The 27,984-nt window shown below is 37.0% G+C and overlaps 1 protein-coding gene and 1 long non-coding RNA gene across 5 annotated transcripts in view; one reads left to right on the top strand and one right to left on the bottom strand.

The window, feature by feature from the left end:
* Nucleotides 1-8: 8 nt before the first annotated feature.
* On the top strand, nt 9-27,279 carry CYLD (CYLD lysine 63 deubiquitinase). 4 transcript variants are annotated; one of them, XM_075161169.1, is made up of 17 exons: nt 9-92; nt 4,496-5,156; nt 6,212-6,379; nt 7,408-7,513; nt 8,591-8,689; nt 9,811-9,927; nt 11,587-11,966; nt 13,460-13,625; nt 14,452-14,593; nt 15,137-15,259; nt 16,585-16,676; nt 17,789-17,855; nt 20,762-20,894; nt 21,534-21,642; nt 22,122-22,240; nt 22,912-23,128; nt 24,533-27,279. In XM_075161169.1, exons 2-17 carry the CDS (start codon nt 4,650-4,652, stop codon nt 24,715-24,717), a joined length of 2,730 nt encoding a protein of 909 aa, XP_075017270.1. In that variant the 5' UTR covers nt 9-92; nt 4,496-4,649; the 3' UTR covers nt 24,718-27,279. The 4 variants fall into 4 exon arrangements, with proteins under 4 accessions (XP_075017270.1, XP_075017269.1, XP_075017271.1 ...); XM_075161168.1 differs by lacking the exon at nt 9-92 and having other exon boundaries at nt 3,724-5,156; nt 6,212-6,514; XM_075161171.1 differs by lacking the exon at nt 9-92 and having other exon boundaries at nt 5,075-5,156; nt 6,216-6,514.
* LOC142087202 (uncharacterized) overlaps nt 23,495-27,984 on the bottom strand; it is a 231,667-nt gene continuing 227,177 nt past the window's right edge. Inside the window, exon 7 of the long non-coding RNA XR_012675375.1 lies at nt 23,495-24,735. This is a non-coding gene — a long non-coding RNA (uncharacterized LOC142087202). The remainder of the gene's footprint in view (nt 24,736-27,984) is intronic.

Raw genomic sequence — 27,984 nt, 5'->3', positions numbered from 1 at the left:
CCGCTGCGCCGGGCGCCGCGGGGCTGTGAGCTGGCGCCGGGAAAGCCCCGCGGGCGGGCGGGGCGCCGAGGCCCGGGGCTGGGGATGAAGAGGTGAGCGAGGGGTCGCGGGGGCCGGGCGCTGCCGCGGGACGTTGCTCGGCGCCGTCAGGTAGGGGTGAGGCGGCGGCGCGGCCCGGCCCCACCGCCCCAAGCCGCTCTCCCCGGCCGTTTCCATGGCCGCCGGCCCCGCGCTGCAGGCGCGGCGGTCGCTGCCGGCCAGGCCGCCCCTGCGACGGCGGGGCGGTGGGGCCAGGCTGCCGTGGCCGCCCGGCGTCGGGGCGAGGCCCAGCGGCGGGGCCGGGCCGGGCTGGCTCGGGGGTGGCGGTAGCTCCCGTCAGGGCTGTGCGGGGGCGCCGAGCTTGGGCCCAGCTGTGCGTTTGCTATTGTTCAGCTTTAAGCACGTTGCTCCGACTTAAAAAGTGTTTCGGGGCTTTCCTTCCATGTCCTCCTCAAAACCGCCCAGAGAGGTAGAGAAAATTCTCAAAATTGGGGGGGCGGGAAATAATTATTCTCAAAAACTTAGCCTTGCATCGAGCCGTGTGGCTTGCAAGTACATTGTATGTCACATCTTACCTTGTTAGGCAATAAACAGATCCATCACTCTTGCCATTAAACATTCCGTTACTGAGCAAAGTTAAATATGATTTGATTTTCATTTCAAAATCTTTGATCTTTGATCTTCATTTCAAAATTTCAAACATATGCATTTCATTTTATTGAGAGGATTTGTGTATCATGTTGACAGAAGAGTTGTCTGCAGAACAGTGATGATGGTGTATTGCTGTATACTTGCTAAATCTAGTAATGCCAGAGTATTCTGGTAGTTGATAATGATTTTTGTTCTTCCTCTAAAGTAGAATATTTGTATTAAATTTATAACACCTAACAAAATTTAGTGGAGTTTTTCAGTTGCATTTTCTTTCAGAAATCATGTTACCAGTATGAACTTATTTGTATCAGGCAATATTTCAACCGCTATTTTGAAAAAACAATTTCTATTTTTCCACTCATGGCCTGTATTGCAGTCATGTTGTTCTGTGTATGTTGAGCTGCAACTAAATTTACTTGCTCCTAGTTTTAACCTTCCCTTGAAAATGATTTCTGAACTGTTGAAGAACATAACTTTGCATCTCAGCTGTTTAAAACTTGGTATTTAAAATGAAAGTTCTGTAAGAAACGGTACAATTTATTTTTAGCCTCTTCGTTTTATGCTCTGAATCAGAGCTACAGACTTGTGTGTTCATGCTGAAACCTGATAGCTCATTCAGACATCTCTGTATACTTCATCTAAGGCTACTGCAGGGTAGAAACAAAGTTCTCATGTTTCAGAGCAAACTGTTTTTATGATGAGATGTCTCTGTAGTGATAACAGTGACTCAAGACAGGAAAAAAAGGAAGTTAGGGAAGCTTTGAAGCCAGATAGCTTATTATGACCTACCTCTGATTTTTTTTTTTTTTTTCCTAAAGTATGTAGTGTTGCAGTCATAACTGTGTTTTGTCTGTTGCCTCCCAAAATCCTTTGAGCATGAAAATAATTCAGGTAGTAGGTGGAGTAGAAGAATGCAATTGAACAGGCTCTGACACTTAAACCTCTGTGGTGATGGTCAAGTTCTTTCTGGTAGGCACAAAGTTTTATAGTTGCTTGTATGTTGTGCAGTGTAATGATGACTCGTTTCTAAGCATAATTTGTTCGGTTCCCAAGTTAATTCATACTGAGGTCTAATAGTTTATTCTGGTCTTAGTCTGATACGTATGTGCTGTTTGTTCAGCAAGTATACTTTACTTGCAGAATAATCAATTCCATGGAAAATAGCTGTAAAAAAAAAATCCTAAAATCAGTGGTTTATGTACCTGTATTTCTGGTATATCGCCAGAACTTAACATCCTTTTTCGCAAGCTTTTCTGTGCTGTTAAAATACTAATTTATCATTTTTATTATTCTAAAAGAAAGGGATTTGATTTTTAGAGCTGTATATTTTCTTTGGCAGGGGACAGTGGTGGTAGATGAGTTTTTAAAGGAAGGCATTTTATATGGTGATAATGAACTTTTTCATAATGGGAAAACCTTTTGGTACTGTATTCAGTGGCTTAATAACATCTTTGCGGATGACTAGAACTTTGAAAGGCTGACCATGCACCATATATAGTTACCATCATATAATCTAAATGCAGCTGTTAACATGTTTTCACACTGAATTCGTTACTACTAAACATGTGAAGATTATGCAACATTGCAGCAATGGACCTGCAAGCAGGGTATACTTATTAAAAAATAGATAAATAATATTTTTAATAAAAATTAAAAATTACTTTTTTAAAAATCTTTTGAACAGAATTCTCTGTTCGTGTATTGTTTCCGTACATACTTATTAAAATTAAAATGAATTATTTCTAAAAGTGAAATAGGAAAGGTCATGATCCCTGTAATGTCAGAGATACTTGTTTGCAGTGTATTGGGGGTTGATTAACTTTGTGGAATGGCTCGCAAAAAGGAAAGTTTGAAAGCTGAGGACATAAAATGGAACTACAAAGAACAAGATGGTATCTATTTTTTTCCCAGTGTCTGGAAAAAGTAAGGGGAGGGAACTAGACAGAGCTTGGATGGAACTCTATTTTAATATCTGAGTAGACTTCTAAAAACTAACAGTCATTTAATCATGTTTCCTTTTGGGGGGGAGGGGGGAAGATCCTGTTGTGTTCTTCATCAGTTCCCGTATAAAACATTACTATTTCAATCCGATACTGATATCAGACTTTTTGTAATCATCAACAAACATTAAAGCTCATTGATGTGTATAAAATGAAAATGAAGAAAAATATTTTTTAACTTGAAAACAGATTGACAGTCTCCGAGACTTTATCTCAGTGAGGTCTGAAACTGTCCAGATTCTGTCCCTCAGATGTTAATTACTTTGCAGATGGAAACACTTTAAACCACATAATTCCTGTGAGCTGCTGCAGCAGCGGTGTCAAAGTGTGATGATGACATTGACACCCATGTGTAACATCTGTGAAGATGAGAAGCATGCTATATTCAGAGTTTGAATGGCTGTATGGTACAAGAGCCTCACTAGGAGGCTCAGCAAGTCAGCACAGAAATGTGTGAATTCCTAGTGACTGAAAGATGCTACTTCGCATAAATTTCAGGTCCTCTGTGGTTGTTATTACTCTTCTTTGGGGGAAAGAGTTTTATTAAATACTCTTTTTGTTTAAAAACAGATGATGAAAATAATTACAGTAGTACTGGATTCCATTGCTTTCTGATAGCTTCTGAGGCTGGGATCAAACTGAGTAGGAGAAATAGCAATAGATTTTATGGTATTTGAATGCCAGCAAAGAAAAGATCTGGAGGAATAGAGTAGCAAAAGGAGGCAAAAGGACAAAGAGTATTTGCTTTTTATTTGCTGAAGTTAAATCCATAAATAATCATTTTAACTGAATGCAAACTGTGGCATCACAGATTACTAACAGGAAAATTTACATGACAGTGTATTCTTAACTTGTGTGAGACCCTTTTCTGTCATCTTTAGAAGAAAAACAAATCCTGTTAAGATACTGTGGATCTTTCTTCATGTATCCAGTATGATCTAAACTGTAAACATATATATGTGTGTATGTATTTTACTTTTGTATCTGCTACTGTGTGCAATGAAGTATTTTCAAATTGTTCTTTTTTAGTTTATTCATTGTGAACTATAATTCTTAGAATGATGTTTAACTAAGGTGTTTTCTTCCAGGGTATTTTAATAACTGGAAGTGATATATTTCCTACTTCCTTGAAGTGAATTATCTTTCTAAAACGATAAAAAGAAAAGCCTCCAGGTTTTTCTTCAGAATTGCATGTTGCAATGCTGGCGCAATTTATTTTTCATACATTGTTTATTGCTTACTGGAAGCGTCCATTTCTACTATTAAAAGAAATGGCTGTTATAAATTACTGAAGTTTGCATTTTCTGTTGCTCTATTACATGGACACAATTTTCTGCTTCACTAAATCAAAATGTTATGCGGGATGACAGATGCAGTACACTTCATCAGAAATGAGTAGTCACTAAGCATGGGAAAAGATCTTCATAGTGGAAAGCTTCCATAAAATGTTGTTTGTAAACTTGAGCAGGATATTTATTCCTCTTCATCTGAAATTAAGATTTCTTTATCCTTTCACTTATGTGTGTTTTCTGCATTTCATTACACTTTTTCTATAGCCTCTTGCTTCAAGGAACTAGAGAATGAAAGGAAATACACAGCAATAACAAGTAGAAGTGGGTATGTCTGTTATCAACGGTACTATTGAGACTATGTTCACTGTCTCAGATTTTGCTGAACTATTTTTACTCTGTAGAAGGAGTAGGGCTGGTCACAGATTTAAATGATTTTCTGTTTTTTTACTTAAGACTAGCTGTAGTTCCTCAATTTAATTTTGCATTTTTTTTCTTTTTTTTTTTTTATTCTAGGCTTTCTGGTCTGGATTTGTTTCTTTGCAAAATGAATATTGCATTGTTTCACGAAGGTTGGACCTTCCAGTAGAATTTGTCAAGATCAGTACACATAAACCAACAGCTTATTTTTCTCGAAGACTTCTGTGCAGCTTTTAAAGTTTTAATCACAATGAATTCGGGCTTATGGAGTCAAGAAAAAGCAAGTTCCTCCTATTGGGAAGAGCGGATATTTTACTTGCTTCTCCAAGAATGCAGTGTTATAGACAAGCAGACACAAAAGCTCTTGAAAGTGCCCAAAGGTAGCATTGGGCAGTTTTTTCAAGACCGTTCTTCTGTGGGACACTCCAGAAATATTCCTTGTAAAGGCAAGAAACTGCAGATTGGATTAAAGATTCTGGAACAACCTCATGCAATTCTGTTTGTGGATGAGAAGGATGTTATAGAAATAAATGAAAAACTAGCTGAGTTGCTTTTGGCCATTACTAACTGTGAGGAAAGATACAGTCTGTTTAAAAGCAAAAGCAGGTTAACTAAGGGCATCCAAATAGATATTGGCTCGCCTGTTAGAGTACAGCTGAGATCAGGAGATGATAAATTTCCTGGAGTTGTTCGCTTCAGAGGACCCTTATTGCAAGAAAGGTCCCTAACAGGGATATACTTTGGAGTAGAGTTGCTGGTAAGTTTCTTGCTAAGAGGGAGCATTGTATATATTTTATAAGATGAGCTAAAAATCTTCTATTTAAAGGGGCAGTCATAATAAATTTTTTTTCTAGAAGCATCGTTACCCCTAACAATTCTGTAACCTTCAGTCTTTTCATAAGTATTTTTTTTAAATACCTGTGAACGTGCCGTATCACATCAGCCTTGTATTCTACATGTTAAGTGAAGCTTGATGAGGTGCGTAGGCTGCCAAAAAGACTTGAACATACTCTGACTCTTTCAGTCTAGAAAAAATTAATTACTTGCATCCCCATCGTGGCAAATATCCAACTCTTGGATTTCTGTTGAGTACTTTGTTTTTCCCTGCATGTGGCAGGATACAATCCATAAATGCAGGCTTGGATTTTAGGGCTGCTGGTTTTGTAGAGCCCTGAAAGTCAAATGGCAACTAGTTAAGGTAGAGAATGTTGTCGTTGTGTGCTCCTAGTAAGATATTTCTGCAAAATTAATGTCAACCATAAGCTTTTGAAGGATTAGATTCAGGAGAGTGCCACTCTTGCATTAGAAGTATATTTTTCAAAGTTCTCTTTAAACTTTTCCCAAATTCTTTGCGATTCCCACTAAGAACCAGGGAGTATCAGGCCCAAGTGCTTCTGAAAGTCAGCTCTCTTTATTTGGCATCTAAGTGGAATTTTTGGATGCTGAGCATTATGTCTAATATGAAGTAGTCTTATATTGATGTAGCAAAAATTTGATGATGGAAGCAAGATTTGCACCTGAAGAAAACATGCTTCTCTGAGTAAAAAGGCTTCTGCCTGCAGCTACTCTCTAATCTAATGACATCTTATTGTTTATTCCCCTAAGATAGACAGCGTGTATATTTGCCACAAATTCTGGCAATAGAATTCTCCCAATATAATGATAGTTCGTCAGGCAAATTCATACTGCAATTTCTCCAAACGCTGGATTATGTTACTGCTTTTGTAGTAATCTGCTGTTGCACAAAATATACTGCTTTTTTTTTCCCCCCCCTCTTTTTTTCCCTCCTCTTCTACCTCCTCCGACACTTAGGAAGAAGGTCGTGGTCAGGGCTTTACTGATGGACAGTACCAAGGCAAGCAGCTTTTCAGATGTGATGAGGATTGTGGGGTTTTTGTTGCTTTGGACAAACTGGAGCTGGTGGAAGATGATGACAATGAACTGGAAAGTGACTATGCAGCTCCAGTTGACGCAATGCAGGTAGAACTTCCTCCTCTGGAGATCAACTCCAGGGTTTCTCTGAAGATAGGAGAGAGTATAGAGTATGGGACAGTTATATTCTGTGATGTCTTACCAGGAAACGAAAGTTTAGGATACGTTGTTGGAGTGGACATGGTAAGAAATGACTTTAATAACTTTTGCATGTGTGTTAGTTAGTAAATTACATGCAATATAGAAGAAGAAACATTATCCACAAGCTACTTCAGCGGAGGCTGACCTAAAATGGGAAATAAACACTTGTGTTCAAAGATGCCCCTTGGTGGTAATTGGTTTTTGGCATCAGGTAAATGGTATCCTATTTGATGCTAAACAGTTCAGGAGAAATACTCTGGTTACTCTGAGGAGCCTCCACTGAGCTAGTTGCAATGTTAGATGTCAGTCTTGAAGTAATAGAGTTGAGTGTTTGTCTTGTGAGACTGGCTTTGTTCTGCCTTTTGAAAAAGTAGGCTGGATGCCTTTTTCTTTGTTAGCTATTTTTAAAAAGCTTTTTTTCATGTAACTTTGGTTTGTTTGACTTTGTTCTACCTTCAAAATACTGAGTTTTAAGTACAAAAGTTGATCTTTCAAGAAAATGTGAAGCTTGTCATTAAAAATTATTTCTAGCAACTTGAATTTTTTAAAATGAACAGCTTTCAAATTTTTGGTAGTTAAAGAGTGTTTTGGTTTTGCTTTTGTAGATCAGGTGCTTCCATTTTCTTGATTGAAGTAGCTGTTGCCTAAAAATGCACTGGAATTGTTCTAACTTGTTTATAAATAATGGATTTTAGTAGAGGAATGCTTGTTAAAATAGGAAGTATTTCTGAAAAGAACAAAGTTTTTAAGTTTGCGTTTGTCTTTAAAGACTGTAATGTTTGACTATTTGAAATAACAAAGTTTGTTACACGAAAAAGTAGATGTTGTCAAACCTTTCATTTTCCTACTTTTTACATTCCTAAAGACATACGTGTGTATTCTGTACGATGTAAATCTTCTCTTGGGATACGTGTAACGTGTTTTTCTATTTTTAGGATAATCCTATTGGAAACTGGGATGGAAGATATAATGGAATACAGCTGTGCAGTTTTGCAAGTGTTGAAAGTACACTTCTTTTGCATATCAATGATGTTATTCCAGGTATGCTTTGCTTTCTTAACCAGAAGGCAGACTTTTATAACATCTCAACCTAGGCACAGTTATATGATTAAAATAATACTGCGGAATTAATATTCTAAATTCACGTGAATTAGTTTAACCTTCTGTGTTATACTTCTCTTCAATTTCCTCCTCCTTTTGGTTACAGCCTCACTAGTAGAAAAGGTTTAATATTGAACAAAATTCATGTAAAATTGTATAGTATTTACAATACTATACAGTTGTATAGTATTCCTGAATATGTGAGTGTCTGTAGCAGGAATCTTTTTATTGAATGTTGTTCAATTTACTCTGGGAGTTTAAATATCTTGGATCAGAAAGCTGTTCTTTCTGTGCTTGAAATGTATTGATAGTATTATTTATGCATTCTGTGAGTAAATGCTTGAAAATTCATAGCAAGGCTCTGGAAAAATTCACTATCCGCAGTAACACTGAATAGTGTTAACTTGTAACCACTGCAGTCCCCTGATTCCTTTTCTGAAGAAAGAAAAAAGTTTCATGTAAAACTTTTGTTTGTGCTCTGTCTGAAGATGGGTGCTGATGAGTGTGCAGTCCTGTACAGACGTAGTCTGTAACCATTGCCCTCGCTCTTCAGTTTGGCTAACTTTTCTTATGTTCACCTCCCACTTGTTGGTTTAGTTGAGATACATGTTTTTGCATGAATTCTCCTCTCTTCTCTGGAGAATTCATGGGGACTTCTCCATTTTTGGGAAAAGAGCATTTGTTGTAGATGTGTTGGTAGAAAAGAAAGTTTAGAATTTCGTGCATCTGTTTCCTATAATGGAAGCATGCACATACATTGAAGAACGTGAAGTCAATCTATTTGATGTGTTCAAGAAATAATGGTAGACTTCAGAGTAAAGTAATTGCTGATGTGATACAAGCAAATCCTATATACATAAAATGTTGGTTAGGTGCCAAATAAGCTTTTGCTACACTCGCTTTTAAGACTTGTGATGCTAGACCTTGGTTCAGTTAGGTTTCAAGTTGAACTTCTCTGTTACGTAGTAAAAGCATAGAAAAGGGAAGCTAATATTCTCTTCATATACTACATCTTAGAGACTGTGTCACAGGACAGGAGACCTCCCAAGCTTGCCTATACCTCAAGAGGTGGTGGTGACAAAAGCTTGTTCAACCATAGTAAGCCAAAGGCTACAGGTACGTATGGGAAGTGATTTTCTTTACCTGCGTAAGATTACAAATTTCTGTTGCTTGGGAAAAAGTGTTGCCTTGCATTTTCTATCACTTCATTTAATATTTCAGTTACATATCAAGTTAAATTTTTCTGAAGTAGAGTATTAGTATGAATGTATTTAATCATAATAAAGATGGTAGACAGTTCAAGTTAAGACTGCTCAAGATACCTTCACTTTCCTGAAAAAACAGTTTGAGATTTAGCAAAAATTCAAGAGCATATTACCTAGTTGTCTAGTATAACCAGTTCAGGGCTACATTCTGTTTTTCTGAAAGTGTGTTTTTTTTTATTTTTTAATAAGTATTGTTTGCTGCTCTTTTCATTCTGCAGGACTAGAAACTTCCAAATTTTTAGCCCAGGAGCAGATCTACTTAATAGTGAATATGATAATTTTTCTGTGATTCAAAACCAAAATTGAATTTCCTGAAATATAAACTTCTTTTGAGTCTGATTTTGGCCAGCTCTGAAAATCCTCCCAGGGAAAAAAACCTGGAAGGGAAATTTTTTTTTTTTTTTTTAAATGCAGAAATGAAAAATTCAGTGTCTTTTGAGTTTACTAGTGGCTATTTTGGGTTGTAGAATACTAATGACAGCATATTTTGTAAGCGTTCATTCTACCTGGCATTGGATGCTGGGAGAGATGGTCTTCACTGAAGTAACTGTGGTTTTATGTTGGCACAAGTTATAGCTGTGTGGAATTGGATCGGTAATTTATTTGCCTACTCTGAAATTTTTTTGCTTTAAAAACAAAGAAGAAATACCTGCTGTACACTGTATCTCAAATGCTTTCTTATATCGATAATTTATAGTAATGAAAAATTTGTGCTTGAGGGGTATTTTCTGCCGCCTTTTCAGGTTGGTGACTTGAAATTTCAGCTTGGAGGATTAAGTTGGTTTGGGATAAACTGCTACCTTGTTGCAAGCTTAGAACTGTGTTAGCATTGATGGGAGAGTTTGCTGCTTTGTGGAAAGGCAGTTATGTCTTCTTCAAAGTATAGTAACAAATTTATACTATGAAATAAGAGCATAGCTAAACTTTTGTAAATAGAGATTAATCTCTTCAGTAAAACGTGTTGTTTTCCAGGATCTACCTCTGAACCTGGAAATAGAAACAGATCTGAAGTCTTCTACACATTAAATGGCTCATCAGTTGACTCTCAGCCTCAGACGAAAACAAAACCCCCATGGTATATTGATGAAGGTAAAGGGAGATGATAGTCTTTCATGTAGGCATACACTTTATTTAAAAAAAACAAAACAAAATAAAATTTGTTCTTCAAATAAAACAAATATGCATTTAAATTTAAAACAGTTGGAATATGTTGTCTTAGTGGAAGACATACTGTATCATAAAAAGCATCTTGGAACCCCCATGAAAATATACTGTCTTAATTGACAGACCTGTTGCTTTATTCTGCATGTAGGAGATTACATTCTTGGCAATGTATGTGCAGCTCTCTGGGAATGTATATGTCTTGCAGGCAAAATAAAAGCTGAGGCTTCGAAGGAAGATATGAAGATATGCCTTGTAGCCAAGTATATAGAGTAATTTTATTTTGCGTGTCTTTTTGTAGCTAATGTAATGGATCTAAGAGAAATGTAATATTCTGCCATGCCAGCTAATCCGTCTGTGCGTAGGGGGAAAAAACATAATCTGACTAAGCATACATGTTTTTTCAGTACTTTTTTTAAAAGTTATTTCTGTAAAATGTCCCTCTGAATTCTTACAAGTATGGGTGCACGTACCCAAAGGATCAGTGTATCTTGATATGCTTCCAGATCTAATATTTTTTTTTTTTTTCCCCCTCGTCAACTTTTCTAAAGTGTGGCTGGCTGGCTTAGTGACTGAAGGTGTAAATACTAAACTAATAATGTTAATTTACAATGGAAACCTATAGCAGTAGTAGCCCCTGAATTCCGTGAACTGTAAAAGAAAATGGGTTCAAATTGTTCTTGGTTGCCTAACAGATGTTGTTCCAACAGCTTGGAGCTCTGTTTAAAAATTAGTTTATTATAATATTTAAAATAAACAAGGTCAACATCCTATCTAGAAAGGACTATCGAAGTAAAGGATTAAATAATTTTTTAAAAAAATTTTTGGACATTAACTTCAGTTAATAAGACAGCATGGAGAGAAGAGGTGATGAAGAAGGGGCTTTTGCTCTGTGAATACCAATTGTGTATTAGAGACCCCATAGAGACATGAGAGAAGATACAGAACACTTGTGCTATTACATCTAGTTGTGATCTCATTTATCAAGCACTGCATTAGTCATGACTTATTTAAATCCTTTATTCTTTATAGACACTGATAGATTCCTTGTGTTAGAACCAAAATATATTGTGATAGAGCCAGGGGAATAAACACTTTTCCATTTGCAAATCGTGTCTGCAAGCAATTACTCATCTCTCTATAAGCTGTGAACCAAATCCTTTCCTCAATCACACTGACCAATGAGTTCTTCCTTGTTTTGCCCATTACAGTCATAATCCTTGGGGCTGTTAACTTGTATTCAAAGAAAAATTCTGATGTGGGGGTAAAAAAAAAAGTTCTCAATCTAAACATTCCTGTAGTTTCTGGTTAACATCTCCTTTCTCTGTGCTGTTCGCTTCCGTTGGTTGTGGTAAAAGTGGTGGGGCTACAGCAGCATCTCCTCAGCCAGTTCTGTCTCTCCAGTGTTGCCAAGTGACAAACATCTCTTGCTAGTCCCCAGCTGTTAGTGCTTTCTATACAGGACACCCATTAAATCAGATGTGGTTGCAGATACACTTCGTTTGTTTGATAGCTAAGTTTTTCATTTTGTAAGATGGGGGGAAAAAACCCCAACATTTACTAACATCTTGGTTTTGATTTTAACAGTTGCTGAAGACCCTGCAAAATCACTTACTGATTCATCTCCCGGATTTGGACATTCTTCACCACCACTCCAGCCACCTTTAACAAGCTCTGTGTCTACAGAAAACAGATTTCACTCCCTCCCTTTTAGCTTGACAAAAACGTCAAGTACTAATGGTACTATTGGACATAGTCCTCTCTCTTTATCTGTTCAGTCAGTCATTGGTGATGTAAATGCTACGGCTAACCAAGAGAGTCCATCAACAGCAGGCCCAGTCGGGAACTCGCATGGTCTTGAAGCAGGTTCCTTGGCTGAAGTTAAAGAAAATCCTCCTTTCTATGGAGTAATCCGCTGGATTGGCCAGCCCCCTGGAGTAAATGAAGTATTAGCAGGACTGGAACTGGTAAATATAAATTGTAGTTCATATTAATATTAATTACATGTTACTAGTTTTGTTTCCGAGAGTATACTTTGCAAAAGCAGTCAGTCTGGAGGAATTTGTCCAAATAGGTTGCCATGTGATCTCCTTATAACATAGCTAAATTCTTTGAGCTCTGACTTTTGTGGCTGCCCTAGACCTTACTCTGTTAATGGGCTCTGAGATGTTTTTGTGTCACAGTGGGTAATTGAATTTGTAGGACTGGTCACTTACTTCAAAGGAGTGCCCTTTGCTTATGTCATGGAGATTTTAATTGAAAAAAGCTGACCGTATTTCAAGGTTCTTTGAAATGCAGATTTACGTAAAATGCCCTGGCTGTAAGAGTCTTTATTGAATGTCAATTTTTTGTTTGTTTATTTTTTGCATACCAGCAAACAGGCAGCGTCAGAGTTATGACTGTCAGAGTCATAACACTGGTTTTGATATTCGATGGTAGTGATATTGTTGATTTGACAGCCATGTGCTTTATGTGTTCGTATGGGCCCTTTGTAAATTCACAGTTGCTGCAAACATGAATTGCTGTTATGTACTGACATTTAGTCTGTGGCAGTTGCTGCCAAGGTTGTGATTGGCTGTCAGTTAAATTAGTGTGTACGCAATTAGGGAGATGGGATTCTTTATTTTGGGATAATGTTCAATAAAATTTTAGATAAAGCAGTGTACAAGTATGTAAGACAACAAACATCTTTAGCAAAGTAGGTGAGAATTTGACTGGAATTTTAGCTGTTACAAAAAATCCTGATGCTTGTGGGTTTTTTGGGTGAAGCTCAAGCTATAGTTTGCCACAGGTGTTCTGAGACTGCATCTTAGGATGCCTTGTGTTAAACTGGGGTCTTGGACTTGCCTGTCATGCATTTCTGCATTAAAACCTAGCAATTGTTAGTAAGCAGACCATATACCTTAAATTATGTTATCAAAGATAAATAATAATAACTTGTTATTTTTGATATCTAGTTTGTGTTGTCTTTCCTTGATGTACATTTTGTGTGTTCTGAAGCAGGTATTTTTCCTGTGCAGGCCACAGTCACACTGGAAGTATTCACACTACCCAATGCTTCGTGATTTTAATTTTGAGTTTTAAAAGATGCTCGGTAGTGCATGTGTGCTCTTTCTAACTACAGAAGGAATCTGGAGTGACTAGCTAGCTTAGTTAAGTTCCTAATGTTGACTAGGTTTAATTCTCGCTCTCCTCTCCCAAGCTGCTTCTGATGGAATTTTTGTTTTATTTCGGATGGAGTGAAAGTTTCAGCATGAAGAAAAAAGTGCGACTCTTAATTTCCTCAATAAATCCAATTAAAGAACACCTCAGTTGAAGCTTTGTATACTAAAATGGAGGAACATTGTGTATCAAACTTCAGAGTACCCGAAGGGTGACTTATGGGTAGATATTTTATCAAATGGCTTACTGCAGAATTCTAGAAATAAGAAAAATAGTGAATTCTCTCTTGAATTTTCAGGAAGATGAATGTGCAGGTTGTACGGATGGAACATTTAAGGGAACTCGATACTTCACTTGTGCTCCGAAGAAAGCTCTTTTTGTTAAACTCAAAAGCTGCAGGCCGGATTCCAGGTTTGCCTCCCTACAGCCCGTTTCCAACCAGATTGAACGCTGCAACTCTCTAGGTACTGAGCTTCTGCTTATTACTTATTTATCAGCTGGGAACTGACCTGGGTTTTGGTTTCATTTATTCCTGCAATATGTACTTTGTATTGAACACTTGAAAATCTGTACAGGTATTATTTAAATGAGATTAATGAATAGAAGATCAGTCTGTACCGTACATAATGCTTCTGTGGATTACTTTTTTATGCTTTAAACCAAGAAAATGTTCATATATTTAAAGAAATTTCATAAAATTATGGGATTTTTTGTTATGCTGGACATTTTTTACTTTAGAAGTTGTAAAGCAATCTTGCTGAAAATGGTATTTGCAACTCCAGCAATATGTGATTGCATTATCGGAAATAAAGACCGTTATTTTTCTATAATGTCGAATTATTTTTTTCCCTAAATTTTAACATAGAAAAGCATGTATTTTTATGGTGGAAGTTAGTGGTGAGAAACTAAAATTTTTTTTCTAACTTCAAATATTTTAAATTTCTTGGGTCATGTTGTATTGCCTGGGACAACAGCAAAGAAAGTGTCTGATACTTGTAAGATAGTGTGAACAGGGCATTTATAATGAGAAGAGAACTTCATTCCTACTGGATAAAATTAATTCAGTGCTGCAGGCTTTCTGAAGCACTCTAATGTGCATTGTCAGTGGAATGTAAGGCCTTGTTCACTCTCTGGAAGACAGTGAGTCTCAGCTATAATAAAATGCTATTCTAGTCCAGAGAAGGAATGCTTACTCTAAGGCAGCAACTTAGCTATAAAACATTAATAGGAAAATCTCAAGGAGGATAAAATTTGAGGCTTTAAAGTGTCTTTTGAAAAAAAAAATTTCAGCCTTTGGAGGTTACTTAAGTGAAGTGGTAGAAGAAAACACTCCTCCAAAAATGGAAAAAGAAGGTTTAGAGACAATGATTGGAAAGAAGAAAGGTATCCAGGGTCATTACAACTCCTGTTACTTAGACTCCACCTTATTCTGGTAAGTTCATAATTTGTATAGTGGCATCCCATGCTAGAAATGCAGAACACGTGATCTTTGTTGTAATGACTGTCTGTCTGTATTACTGTGCAGCTTACAAAGTCACACACCGCAATCTTTGACACATTACTATGCTCTTTCAATTTGAACAAGTTCTGCAACATTCACTGCATAACATGAAGTGCTAATCATGTCCAAATTGTACTGGCCCTTATGTATCTATACTCTTTTTGGCTGTAAATGGTTGAAGGATGAAAGAGTACACAGGCCGGGGGATGGAGGGAGGGAAATATAATTTATTTGTAGAATCCTGCCTTGGCAATGGGTTTTATGCTCTGCTGCAGAAAGGATACTGGGTTAGAGTGGACTTTTACTATTTAGTACATCTGTGTTGTCCTCTGTCCATAATTATCTCTTTTTGAGTTTGTTTGGTTCTTTAATTCTTCCTGTGGCTTTGCTTGGTTTGTCTTATGTTGCTGGGGCATCTGAATGATTGTATATTCCAGAATCAAAACAGCTTTTCTTTTCTGTTTTTCTTTGTAGCCTGTTTTCTTTTAGCTCTGTTTTGGACACTGTGTTACTCAGACCTAAAGAAAAGAATGACGTAGAGTATTATAGTGAGACTCAAGAACTGTTGCGAACAGAGATTGTGAATCCTCTGAGAATGTAAGTAAAGACATGAACTGGTCTCTGGTCTAATACAAATTTTATACTAGATCCTGCTGTGTATGCATTCCTATTGCAAACCTGAAAAGTTTGGCTAGCTGCTGCTGCCAGTCTGTTTGGGTTTTTTTGAGTATTGTTACTTGTTTGTCATGGTAAATTTAATCAGTGCTAACTGGAAATAGTAATTCATTGTTTGGTGATAAAATATTTTCACTAGGCTCTATTTGGAAATGCGATCAGCATAAAGCTGTTGTAAAATTTGTATAGGTATGAATACAATAGCATTGATAAATACAAGTTACATTTGTTCACAGCATTTATATTTACATGTTTTTAATGCTGCTGTTCTTAACAAGAAAAGTATTTGGGTTATCTTATGTGGAGTTTCACAATTTGATAGATTTGGCTGGGCTTTAAAAGTTTCATTAATTTTTACATGTGGTCTGCAGGTGGTCAAAATGCTTTTATTTAAAGAACTTAATATGAGCTTTGTAATTTCTTAGGCACAATGAACAAAGGAAATATGGGAAAAATCTGCATGAAAAGTTATTTGTCTTTAGCTTAATTTTTTTTTAAACATGCAAATAATACAGCTGTAGTGCCGAAATTCTGTGGGCTGTCACTGAACAGTTTATCACAAAGTTTTACTTTTCATTCCTGGAATAAAATGATGGCTTCTGAACCCTTGTTCTTGTACGGATGTGTGTACTTTGCCTGGTGTGTTCCAGGGTTCTGTGGTATAGGTAGTAGGATACACACCAAGTAGCAGAAATCTCAAATGGCTGAGAAGACTGAAAGTCTTACTTCTACCTTTCCACCATGCTTAAAACTGTCTTTGTGCTTTTTGTAAAGTTTTAGAGGAAAAGATTGAATGCTCAAAACTTCAGCTTCTTAGGTCAGCCATACAGTTCTGTATCTTTTTCTCAAATATTGAAATATTTTTTTAATAACAACTCCCACAGTGCTGTTATTACGTGATATCCTGAAAATGATGTATTAAGCAGTGCAAATTAGAGTGAAAACAAAACAAAAGTAATTGACTGACAAATCAGAAAACAGTTATCCTGGAAAGTTAATGTTTAAAAAGAGCTCTTAAAGGTTATGCAAGATCATTGAGCACTGCACTAAATTTATACTGCATTAAAAAAACTGGAAGTCAGATTGAATATGAGGAGTCACTACATAGTTTTGAAGAAATACTGCACACAGTTAAAGAAGGATCCGAGAGCCTGTATTTCAGCGTTTAAGAGGTTTGTTTTTTTTTTTCCTGCTTCTCTGACTTGATCACAAACTAGCTAATAGCTTATTAAACCCATTTATCTTAGATATGGATATGTATGTGCTACAAAAATAATGAAACTGAGGAAAATACTTGAAAAAGTTGAGGCTGCATCAGGATTCACTTCAGAGGAAAAAGGTAACTGGGGAGGTTTTCCTTTCTTTGAGATTTGTAAGAATCATAATATGAAGGAACTGAAGTATCTTGCTATATAATTATACCAGAACAAAACACACAAACCACGCTGTAGCAGTAATATCTCTACCAGAGATTTGAGTGACCATTGGGTGGGTGGTAAAAAGGTCTTTTCTGCTTCCTCGGGTCTGTAAGGAACCCTAGCTGAACAGTTTCTGCTGTACCAGTCTTTCAGTGACTGGATTTCTTTTCTTGCCTTCCTGTGCCCACGTAACTCCCGTCTAGCAGTTAAGGGAGATCCAAGGCTCTTCTTCAGAAATGAAGACTGTGATAAGGCTGGGGTCTTTGTCCTCTTTCAAAATGTCACTTCGGTCCCTGAGGAATAATCTTTCCACTACATTTCATTGTCACAATGGTTATGTAGCATATTAAGAAATAAAATGTGTAGATCATGTTGGAAAAATCAATTCCCAACCTTTTGATCTTCTGCTGCATCTAATGATTAATTAGCATGGTATTATGTAGCTGTTTCATTTTTGTTTGGGAGAACACTACTTTCTTTGTAAATGCTAAATGCTGAAAACCAGTATTTATTGCAGTTAGTGGCAGGAAGAGAAACATACCAGAAAACTCTCAGTGTTGGGGCAGAATGGGAAACTAGTGTTGGCTGCATTCTTGATCAGAGAATTTGGTCTCTAGATGAACTTTCTACTATTGTGTGGGTTTTATGTAAGTGTTATTGTCACTACTTCTCACTGCTTCTCTGCGGTTTCACTGTTCTCTTTTGAAAGCTTTTATTTCTCCTGAAAAGTTGTGTGGCGCCAAATGATTCCTCTGAAATACAGAGCATCTTTTTGATCTTTACTGGAAAGCTTTTTTACCCTGTTGAGCCTGTATCTTTTATTAGGGCCATTTGACACCAAAAGAGTAAATAAAGGTTTGTGTCATGAAAATGTTTAGGGTTTGTCATAATCTTACTGTGTTAATAAAGCTGTAAAAATGAACCTTTACTTTTTTCCTATTAAAATTTTGAAAACTTTTATTTAAAATCAGGCTTGAATAATGTATCTGGTTTTGAATATTAACAAGACTTTTTTTTTTCCTCCCCTCCCCAGATCCAGAAGAATTTTTGAATATTTTATTTCATCATATTTTAAGAGTTGAGCCACTGTTGAAAATAAGGTGAATCTTTTTTCTTTTAACTCATGTCTTTGTAGAGGTTGATGAGGAGAGAGTATAGGCTGCCTTTCAAATTGAGATAGCTCTTAGAGCACCTTTGACTTGTGATTCATATTTCTAATAAGATGCAATGTAATAAAGTTATATTGACGAATTTGACACTATTTCCTACCTTTTTTTGGTAGGTGGTTTTTGCCCCACTAGGCTCTTGTTGAAAAAGCTCATGAACATAGTTTCAGGAGAACTGGACAAAGATCCCCTGTCCTAGGGGGGAGAGCGCTTTACTGTCTTCCTGTTAGTTACGCTGGAGAAGGGCTGCTGTAAGAGGACCCTACAGCACTTCTTAATGTGGCCTACAGCTTATAGCTACTTATTTCTGGGACAAGCTGCAGAAATTGCTGAATCGGTGTTTAAGCCATGGGAATTGATTTGCGTTTCTTCTTCAAGGCTAATGAAAGTATTTCAATGGTTTGCCTTCATCAAGTTTCGCTTCTCTTACTTTATCAAAAGAACAGATACTGGCATTTATGTATGCCTTCATTCTTGACTGTAGCACTACAAGGATTCAACTGTCATGACTGAGTTTAACAGAGGTAGGGATTGTTGCCCACTGCTGTCATTCTGCTACCTGGCACTTGATATTCTCAGGTTCCTTGCTGCATTCTGTGGCAGCAGCAGTGTTGCAAGGCATTTCCCATAGTTTTTCAGTCCTTTTCTCGTCGCAGGAATTGTATTAGTTTATATGCTGCTTTAGTTCAGTGGCGTGTGAGGTCTGTAAGTGCCCGCTATGTGTTGTGCTATGCAGAGATACGGGAGCTAGGACACCATAACTAGAGCAGCTGTGTTTAGTATGCTGTAGTTCACTGTAAATGCCATTTGAGTATACTGAGGCTATCTTCTGTGGTAGTTCTGTAGGGAAATTTTAAAAAAGTTTGAAGGGATGAGAGATCACGGCATACCATGAATTTAGAACTGTGTCTTGTTTCTGCCTAGACAAAGGTCTATGTTTGTAATCTACTGTTAGGTTAAAAAAACCAACAACAACAAAAAACCCACACCAACTAGTAACTTCAAGCGTGTATTGGGTCTATATAGAAAAGTGTTTAGATATAGCTTGCCATCTTAAGACCCTCACAGTTGTTGTTACTGCCTCTCTTCAATTCTATGAAATACAATATGCTGAGAAACCCCTGTGGCTAATGTATTATCCTGGTGAAACAGCTGGGGTACAGTACTGTAATTATAATAATAGTATTTATTATTATAATTAGAATAATAGATCTTCATGTGAGAATGTATTTCTAGTTTTTGGTAGTTAACAGGTATGCTGCTGTGGCAGAAATCACAGCTGAAAGGAGTAAAGTAAAAGCAAGGGAAGGTGCCTCTTATTCCACTTGTACGTTTCTCCACTGTCTTCCACACGTTTCTTTAATCCCTCTTTTGTAAAGCTTGGCCTTCCAGGTTTTTGTCATGTCTCTGCCATACAGAGGAGAACAGAACTTATGTTCCACCATTCAGCTTTTAGCACCCAAGTTGGTGTGCACGTACCTTAACTCTTTAAGAGTAACGCAGAAGTCTCCTTCTTAGAAAGAAGGCTTAAAATTAGTAATAGTAACTTTGAGCATCATACTCTTAGCATCCTCTCAACACCTGAGTGCTCAAAAAAGCAACGTTGTCTTAAATGCTGGTTGGGATGGGAGGAGGTTACCATTTATAGCAAATTTGATGAAAGTTCCCAGCAATTTCATCCCAGGAACTTTAACACATGAAACAGCTCCTACCTAACTTTTTTCTTTTGCTATTGGAGGCCAGCTACTCCTATATGCTTTTTCTGCATGATAGCAAAATCCATTTCTTCAATGTGAGCACAGTCTTCTATACCCTTTCTTATGTCCTTCCAGAGTAGGTTGAATTACTCATCTGAAGCTCTCTTCCCAAATATATCAGATTTATGTTTATGTAACAGAAATATTACCTGAAAACATCAGTACTTAATTTTGAATTTGTTTTGAAACATCTGACATCAAAACTTACTTAAATTGGTAGCTTAATCCTTTGTCCCTCTCCCTACCCATATAAAACTGTGTTGTGGTTTTGTGGTTCTTGTTGTTTGTTTTTTTTTGGGGAGGGGTTGGTTTGTGGTGTGTGTGTGTTTGGTGAGTTTTTTTTCTTTTCTTTTCTTTTTTTTTTTTGTGAGGATGAAGAAGTTTATCCAGACCACTTACTATGGCTAGCATTGGCAGTTAATGTAGTAGCCTGCCTTCTTCATGTTTGCCTAGGTGTGGAATGCTTCTTAACAATTAGAGCTGGACAGCCCTTAAATCGGGATTTTATCCTTTTGGAGAGTTATCTGTTAACTATATAGGAAGTCTAGCAACGCTAGCCATCTATGTGAGACTTCTACTGCAGGAAGCAGTGTAAATAACTCCATGATTTAAAAGGAAATGTTTCATTAAACCCAGCCATTTTCTTTAACTCCTTATTGGGAATATCATACTGAAGAGAATTATTGTTGTTCCTTTTGATGTTTTGTTACTGAAACTCTTACTTGTCTTTCCAATGAAAGCTGCTTTAGTGTGTTGGAGTTTTTGATGCATATGCTTAGGAAGTATTTCTCGGTTGGTAGTTCAATAATGCATAGGCATATGTTTTGAAAACATACTCTGAAAGTTATACTGCTTTTGTTTCTTAAATAAGTTTTCTAAAATCAGTCTGCACTTAATACTTGATTGCCTATCATCTAAGGCATTTTGTTGTTGCTGGCTTTTTTTTTTTTTTTAAAAGCACAATATATTTCAATGCAGAGAGGATGTCGCATAGACTATTTTCTGGTAGATGTTCTTTTCCTAGTAAAATACAGTCATTGTTACAGTAGAGCTTTAGAATCTGTTTTTAAAATCTTTTTTTAGATCAGCAGGTCAGAAAGTACAAGACTGTTACTTCTATCAAATTTTTATGGACAAAAATGAGAAAGTTGGAGTCCCAACAATTCAGCAGTTACTAGAGTGGTCATTCATCAACAGCAACTTGAAGTTTGCAGAGGTTGGTGACAGCTGTTGCTTTGTTGGAAGTGATGATACTTAGATATTTGCCCATTCAGGAAGGGGACAAAAGTGGGATTTGGTGCAAAACCAAAATGCGGACATGTTGGAAATGGGAGTACTAGGTCAGTGGTACAGGTTGCCTACATTACAAAAATATTTTAAGGTTAACTTAATGACATGTATCCTTTGGCTGAACAGACCAAAGTAATTCAGGTAAAGAATTACTGAAAGAAAACTTCTTAGTTACTGACAATAAGTTGTCTTAAGGACTAATATTTTGAGATACCTCTGTTTGTAAAAAGCTTTACAAAGGGAAGATTTTTTTTATTCCTCCCCACCCCCGCCCCGCCCCGGATGAGGGAGTGTAGTCCAGTATATTTAATATCATACTTGAGCATGACTGGGACTTACAACATTTGACAATGATTTAGATGCCACTTTCCTGTTTGTTTTTTTTTTTTTTTTAGCTGTAGTTTCTCTCAAAGACTTAATTTTGGTTTGCTTACTGTCTCGTTAATTTTGAAGTCAATGGGCTGCAAGTTTCAGTAACATGAATATGTTTACAGCATTAGAAGAATGTCTCTAAATTTAGATAATTATCTATCTCAAGCTCATTGTATTCTGGCATTTTACCTAGGCACCCTCTTGTCTGATTATCCAGATGCCACGGTTTGGAAAAGACTTCAAAATGTTCAACAAAATTTTTCCCTCCTTGGAATTAAATATAACAGACTTACTTGAAGATAGTAAGTATACAACATAGTGTTGTGTAATAAAAGAGAGTTGTTGAGAGTGTCTAACCGAAACTGTCATGGCCTTTTCTTTCACTGTCATGGCCACCAGCTTATCCTATTTTTTAAATTGTTTTTTCTGGTGTCGACAGACATAGGGGCTAAACTAACTGAACCAATATGACCAGAGAGAACTAACTCAATTTAAAAGCCTGTTTTTCCTTTATGCAGTTGATAAAACTTAATTTTTATCATCTTCTGTTTTGCAACTTACCACTCTAAACCTTTTTCTCTTATTCCACATTATGTCAAAGGGAAGAAGTTAAATAGAGTGGTACATTTCTGCTTTCATTGGCAATCTGGTTTTAGCTTTTTTAATGTAGTGTTTTTCTCCATTTAAAGTAGTAATCCTCCCTCCTTTCCATACCCGTCATCTTAAAAAAAACAAGAAAAGCCTCCCAAATTGGAGACTAATATTTTCTTTAAAAATGCAGCTCCCAGGCAGTGCCGTATATGTGGAGGGCTTGCTATGTATGAGTGCAGAGAATGTTATGAAGATACTGATATTTCTGCTGGGAAAATCAAGCAGTTCTGCAAAACCTGCAATACGCAAGTAAGCTGTTGTCTTTGTTATTCTACGTGGGTTTAACCCAAATAGCGTGTGCTGTATTAATCGACAGAAAGGCATAAGGGTGTAGTGAGACTTTCTCACCGGCATTAGTGTAACTGCGCCCACCAAGTATAGTGTAGCCTTCGGTGACAAATGAGGAACTCCACTTGACTCTGCATTGTACTCATCAACAGTTTCTTACTAAAAACATGGCAACTGCCAAATCCAGGACTGAATACAGTGGAGAAGTAGTAATCGTAGGCAGCTTGGAATCTGTTTCCCGTTGCCTGCTTTAAATCCTAATTTTACATACATGCTACCTTGTTTGACTTGATAAATTCATGACATAGAACCATTTAATTTTGAGAGCTGTTTGGTAACTTGCATGAAGCTGTCCTAGTCACAGCTTGTTTCTAAGTTTGAGCATAGTAGAAAATTGTTGCATTAAATCTGACCTCCCTTCTAACCTTAGACTTGAATGTTCTGGGCAATATTGAACTACACTGGTGGGGAAAAACAGAAGAAACATTTAGTCTGCTACTGTTATTGCAGTTCTTCCTCTAATGCCATTAATCTTCAGTTCAGCAGTAATGTTCTTTTTAGCTTTGTCTGCCACTGAAACAAATAATCTTATGGGGTGTTTTTTCTCTTCTGAAATATCACTTCAATTGTAGGTTCATCTTCATCCCAAGAGACAGAGTCATAAATTCAATCCATTGTCACTACCTAAAGATCTGCCAGACTGGGATTGGCGACATGGCTGCATCCCGTACCAGAAGATGGAGTTGTTTGCTGTTCTCTGCATAGAAACAAGCCACTATGTAGCTTTTGTTAAATACGGGAGGGATGACTCCGCCTGGCTTTTCTTTGACAGCATGGCAGATCGGGATGGTAGATCTTTATTTATTCTTACTAATTTTCTCTTAATTTTTGTACATTTTAAATTTTGGTGCCTATTTCTTAACATTTTGGGGATATTGTTTAACTTGAAGTACTTGATGCTGGGACACTAATCTTGACCCAGCCTTACCTCAGCACATTGATTTCATAGCAGCCACTGATTTGCATAATCTGAATTTCAACTAGATTGGATGTCTTAGTAGGTAGATGGTACAGAAGTAACTGCAGAAGTTTTCTAGCGGGACTCCTTATACATTTTTCTATCCTTTGCAAGTTTGGCAGAGAGAAGTAATTTTAATCAACTGCAGGAATGTGTTCTTTCAGTCCATATTTAAGTGGATGTACACAATTATCAAATAGTATGCAAATATTTTTATTGCTTTTGCTTAAGTGACTTAGTGTAGGTGTCTTTAGAATAAAAGAAATAGTCTCGCATTACAACATCTATGCCATTCCTTAGAATCTCTTTAGAATTATCAGTGGAAAACGGTTACCCTGTAATAATACAAATGTCAGTAAAACAAGCGTTCTCGTAGATACTGCTGCATTAAATAGTGTTTAAATAAGGACACTCTGTTCAATTCTGGTGCCTGAGAAGAACAGCAATAGACACAAGTGTCAGATTCATAGTAACAGTTCTTTGCATGAAGAATTCTTGAACCCCTCTGTTACAGGGGCGAGGGGAGAAGAATCTTGCCTCCTGTTGAAAATGAAACTGCTACAGGACTAAAGTCTCTTTCTTATAACAATCAGAAGGCAATCAAGCATTCTCTCAGTGCTTGAAATGTGTACGACCGAAGTCTGTGAAGAACCGCTTTATTTTAGGAATGTAGATCACATGAGATACTCACTAGATGTATCTCCTGCTGATCTTTCTTAGGTTTTTTTGTATCGCAAGTATTTTTCTTCAGCTGGTGCTATAAGCTAAAAATGTCTGCTGGGGACCAGTGTCATGGATGCCCATACTTCTGTTGTTTGAATTTGTTCTTTTTTGCATGGAAAATGGCCAGGAGCAAACTCTGCCTTAGTCTTGCAAGTCAGGTATGGACACTCATGGTTTAGAAATTCATCAACTGTTGCCAGTTATCATGTTGTTAACAAATTCAGTAGCATTTGAGGTGGAGTATGTGTTCAGGTCACTCTCCCAAAGTGGTACAGAATCTTTAGTGTTTATGAAACCCCAAAGAGATATTCAGACACCAATTGTGATTTTTCTTGAACAATACACTTACATGAAAAGTTTACCCTGCAGTAGTCCAGAATGGCATATTTAGGTTTTTTTAGAAGGCATTTTCAAGAACTGGTGATGCTGTCATAAGTAAAGCACATTATAAAGAGTAAATATGTGTAGATGCTATTGTAATCTGTTTCTCTTTCTTTCCTTATGGTTAAAAGGAGGTCAGAATGGCTTTAACATTCCGCAAGTTACCCCATGTCCAGAAGTTGGTGAATACCTGAAGATGTCTCTAGAAGAATTACACTCACTGGATTCCAGAAAAATTCAAGGTTGTGCACGAAGACTACTTTGTGATGCTTACATGTGCATGTATCAAAGTCCAACGATGAGTTTATACAAATGAACAATGTCCTCTGGAAAACTGAAGAAACAGTATAGAGTTATCTACTGTTGCATTTGCTGCATTTTTTTGGTTAGTTTTAATGCAACCGTTGCTGGCAATGGATGCGATGACAAGGAAGAAATTGACTCCGAGAGCAAAAAGATTACTGTTCCAAAAACTACACGTGGAGTTCTGTCATTGAAGTATTTAAGCATTTTGCACTCTGGGAAGTGTGCTTGTGTGTGTTTGTTTTATAAACAAAGTCTAAGTGAAGTTACTAAAACTTAAAGCTTTAAGTGCATTGATTATACACAGGCTTTTCTGAAGTGTTGAAGGTGGAATTACACCAGGAGAAACCTCCTTAGTCCATTGAGAATGTAAAGATACACAGTGTTCTTGCTCAGTGCGTTTCTATGGACCAAGGATGATGATTCTCTTGCGTTCCTCTACCTTCTACACCCACCACTTCTCCCCACCATTGATCTTTTTAGCAGCATAGATTCTCTCTCTTGAAGAGAGACTAACTTCAGTTTCAGTAAAATAAATTTTAGACTGTTCATTGCATATTAATTCTGTTCTATTGTCTGTCTACTACATTCTTTTCAGTTCACACATTTGCATCTTCAAAAATTAATGTTTATTTAAAGATCTGAATTCCTATCTTGTGAAAATCAAGCACACAGATTTGCTATCTGTTAACTTGTGATTTTTGGAGAGGGAAAAGAGGAGAAGAAGAGGTTATTAAGGGGAAGCATAATTGCTGAAATATAAAATTGGCCATGAAAGTTAACAGATGTCTTTTTCTAAGTGTCTATTTTTAAAGAAACAAAGCAGTCTGGAACAGAACAGCAACTATATACAAATGATTTGAGGACAAAACAATAAAATAGTGGATTGCCTCAGGGAATGTTACTGAAGTGGATTCTAGTCCTTGGTAAAACAAAACTGACTTTTCTACAGTACATTAGGCTACTACCTGGGAATACGTTATACATCTGACTCTTCATTTCAGGATTACTAACGAATATGAAAAATCTCTGCTTGGAAAGATGAAACTATAAATAAAAGTAGATCACAGTTTTACTGTGTACCAAGTACCTAATGAAAACTAACTTGAAAAGCTGCAAAATCTGTGTTGATGTAAAATATTATACTTTGTTGGTTCCTGTTTGCAATGAAATACTGTTGGTTTAGTTGCTTTTTAGCTACTTCTGTCTACACTGACTAGCAAACATGCAACTGTACAGATACAGTAAAATCTGGTTGTACAAATTGCATACATATGAGCTGTACATTTTCAACTCTAAGATGTTTTATATGGAAAACTTCCTTTTGGGAATCAAGTCTATAGAAGGAGAGGTCACAAAATATAATGGAGGAAAAGCCACTGTTCTAAAGACAATGGAGACTGATCCCATATTGTAGAAAATGTGGTTACTCTGTTCTTCTTGGAAAACCTAAAATCTTTCTTTGGGACACACTCTACCACAGAACAGTACTAGAGAGAGATTTGAAAATTATGCTTGAAGGACTAACCTGTCTAAAGAAAGGAGCGCTGAGAGAGTTGATCTGCTCCATTAGCTGCTGCATGAAGTGTGCTCTAATTTTTCACTCCCAAGAGCAAGAAAGTTACTGAAAGTGTCACTTGCTTTTGCGTCTAATAGTCTCCTGGCTTTCATGTTCCCTTGCCTTACTTACCTAGTCTGCGCTCCTTGGCAAAACTCTGTTTCTTTAGTTTCAGTACTACTACGAGCTCTTGAACTCTCCTGAAAAATTTCAGTGAGGCTTTAGGTGATGGATTCTGTAACCATCTGTCGATGGATGGGTTATTGTCCATTGGCTCTTCCTTGGCTACATGCCATCCTGCTCTGGGACAGCCGCTGCAAGTGCTCAGATGTGTCAACAAAGATGCCATAGAAGCATCTCATAGGCAATATAAGGTAAAAAGACTAGTTATAGGGCTTGGCTAGGCAGCTTGTATTTATTAACATGGGCTCGAGAACACTTACATAATCTGAGCAGAAGGTATGATAACCCACCTTTGGCTGCATATTGAAGACGAAGTCCGGCCACAGCCTCTGGGTACCTCAAGTCATGTTTTTAAATAGAGCTGTTTGCAAAACAAAGGCAAGAGGGGGCTTGCAAAAATAAAGGCAATAATAATACAACAGATGCTCAACTTCCTCTCTACAGAGTTTGATACCTTCATTCCCCTAACCCCATCATGACTGTCAACCTGCAAGCAGTTGCAAGCGGCGCCCTCTTCTGAACAAGGAGCAAACGTCAAGGCTTTACAAAATGAACGAGCACAAACCTATGTACCAATGAGACCAATATGAATGTTTGGATTCTTTCTCCCCTAGCCCTGGATTTATTTTCTAGTTTTCCCAATGTGTTAACTTTCATATGTGTTCCACTTGTGTCATCTTCCTCCCTTCCTGCCCTTCACATATATTGCATACTTCCTAAAGTTATAGTTACCTTACCTCTTCCTGTCTGAACTCGGAGAACAGCTGTGGAACTGCTATGGCCAAAGGGGAGACTTGGACTTGGCAACCATATTAAAGTTTTCTAGATGAAGAATCTTGTAGCAAAATACCCACTCTTTTTCACAACTGCAAATATCCAAGAATCCCCTTTTTTTTCAGGATGCATATTCTATTAGCAGAAGTGAATAAAAATAGATGGGTGTAAATGAACTGCTTGGCTTCTTGCCTCCAGTCTTGTGGCCTTTGACTGCAAATGGACAAGAAGTTGTGTGAACTCTTACTGTGGTACACATAGAGAACGTACAGAAAAAACTGAGGCAGTTTAAAGGCATTATTGTGCATGCTTCTTGGTAACAAATACTGTGTTTTGAAATGCAGGCAGTACTTTACAGCCTGCATTTTGTACTACTTTATATTACTACAAACCAGTAAATAGTTTTGCAAACAGTATATGATTACATGGTTAGTTTATTGCTTATCATCAATTAAGAGGACAGATGTCTTCCATAGCATTAAAAAAAAAAAAAAAAAGTGTTGGTTTTGACAAGTGAGTCTTCTTTTCTTCTTTTAATCCAAAAAGTATTGCTTTATGGTGTACTGCATTGGATTGAAGATAATCTGGCAATGTAAATAATGAAATGTTATGGAAACTAACCCCGATTTTTATTTCCTTTCTCAGAAAGGAGTATATACAGACAGAAAAGTGGTTTCACTATGAAAGGAAAATTGTAAAATAACTTCTATACAAGGTGAGGAAACTGGTTTTAGCCTTGAGGATATATTGTAGGGAAATTGAATA

The sequence above is a fragment of the Calonectris borealis genome, chromosome 12 (genome assembly GCF_964195595.1).
Source record: "Calonectris borealis chromosome 12, bCalBor7.hap1.2, whole genome shotgun sequence".
NCBI classification, from domain to species: Eukaryota; Metazoa; Chordata; class Aves; order Procellariiformes; family Procellariidae; genus Calonectris; species Calonectris borealis.
The sequence above is the reverse complement of the archived record's forward strand: the minus strand, read 5'-3'. Positions and strand labels throughout refer to the sequence as shown.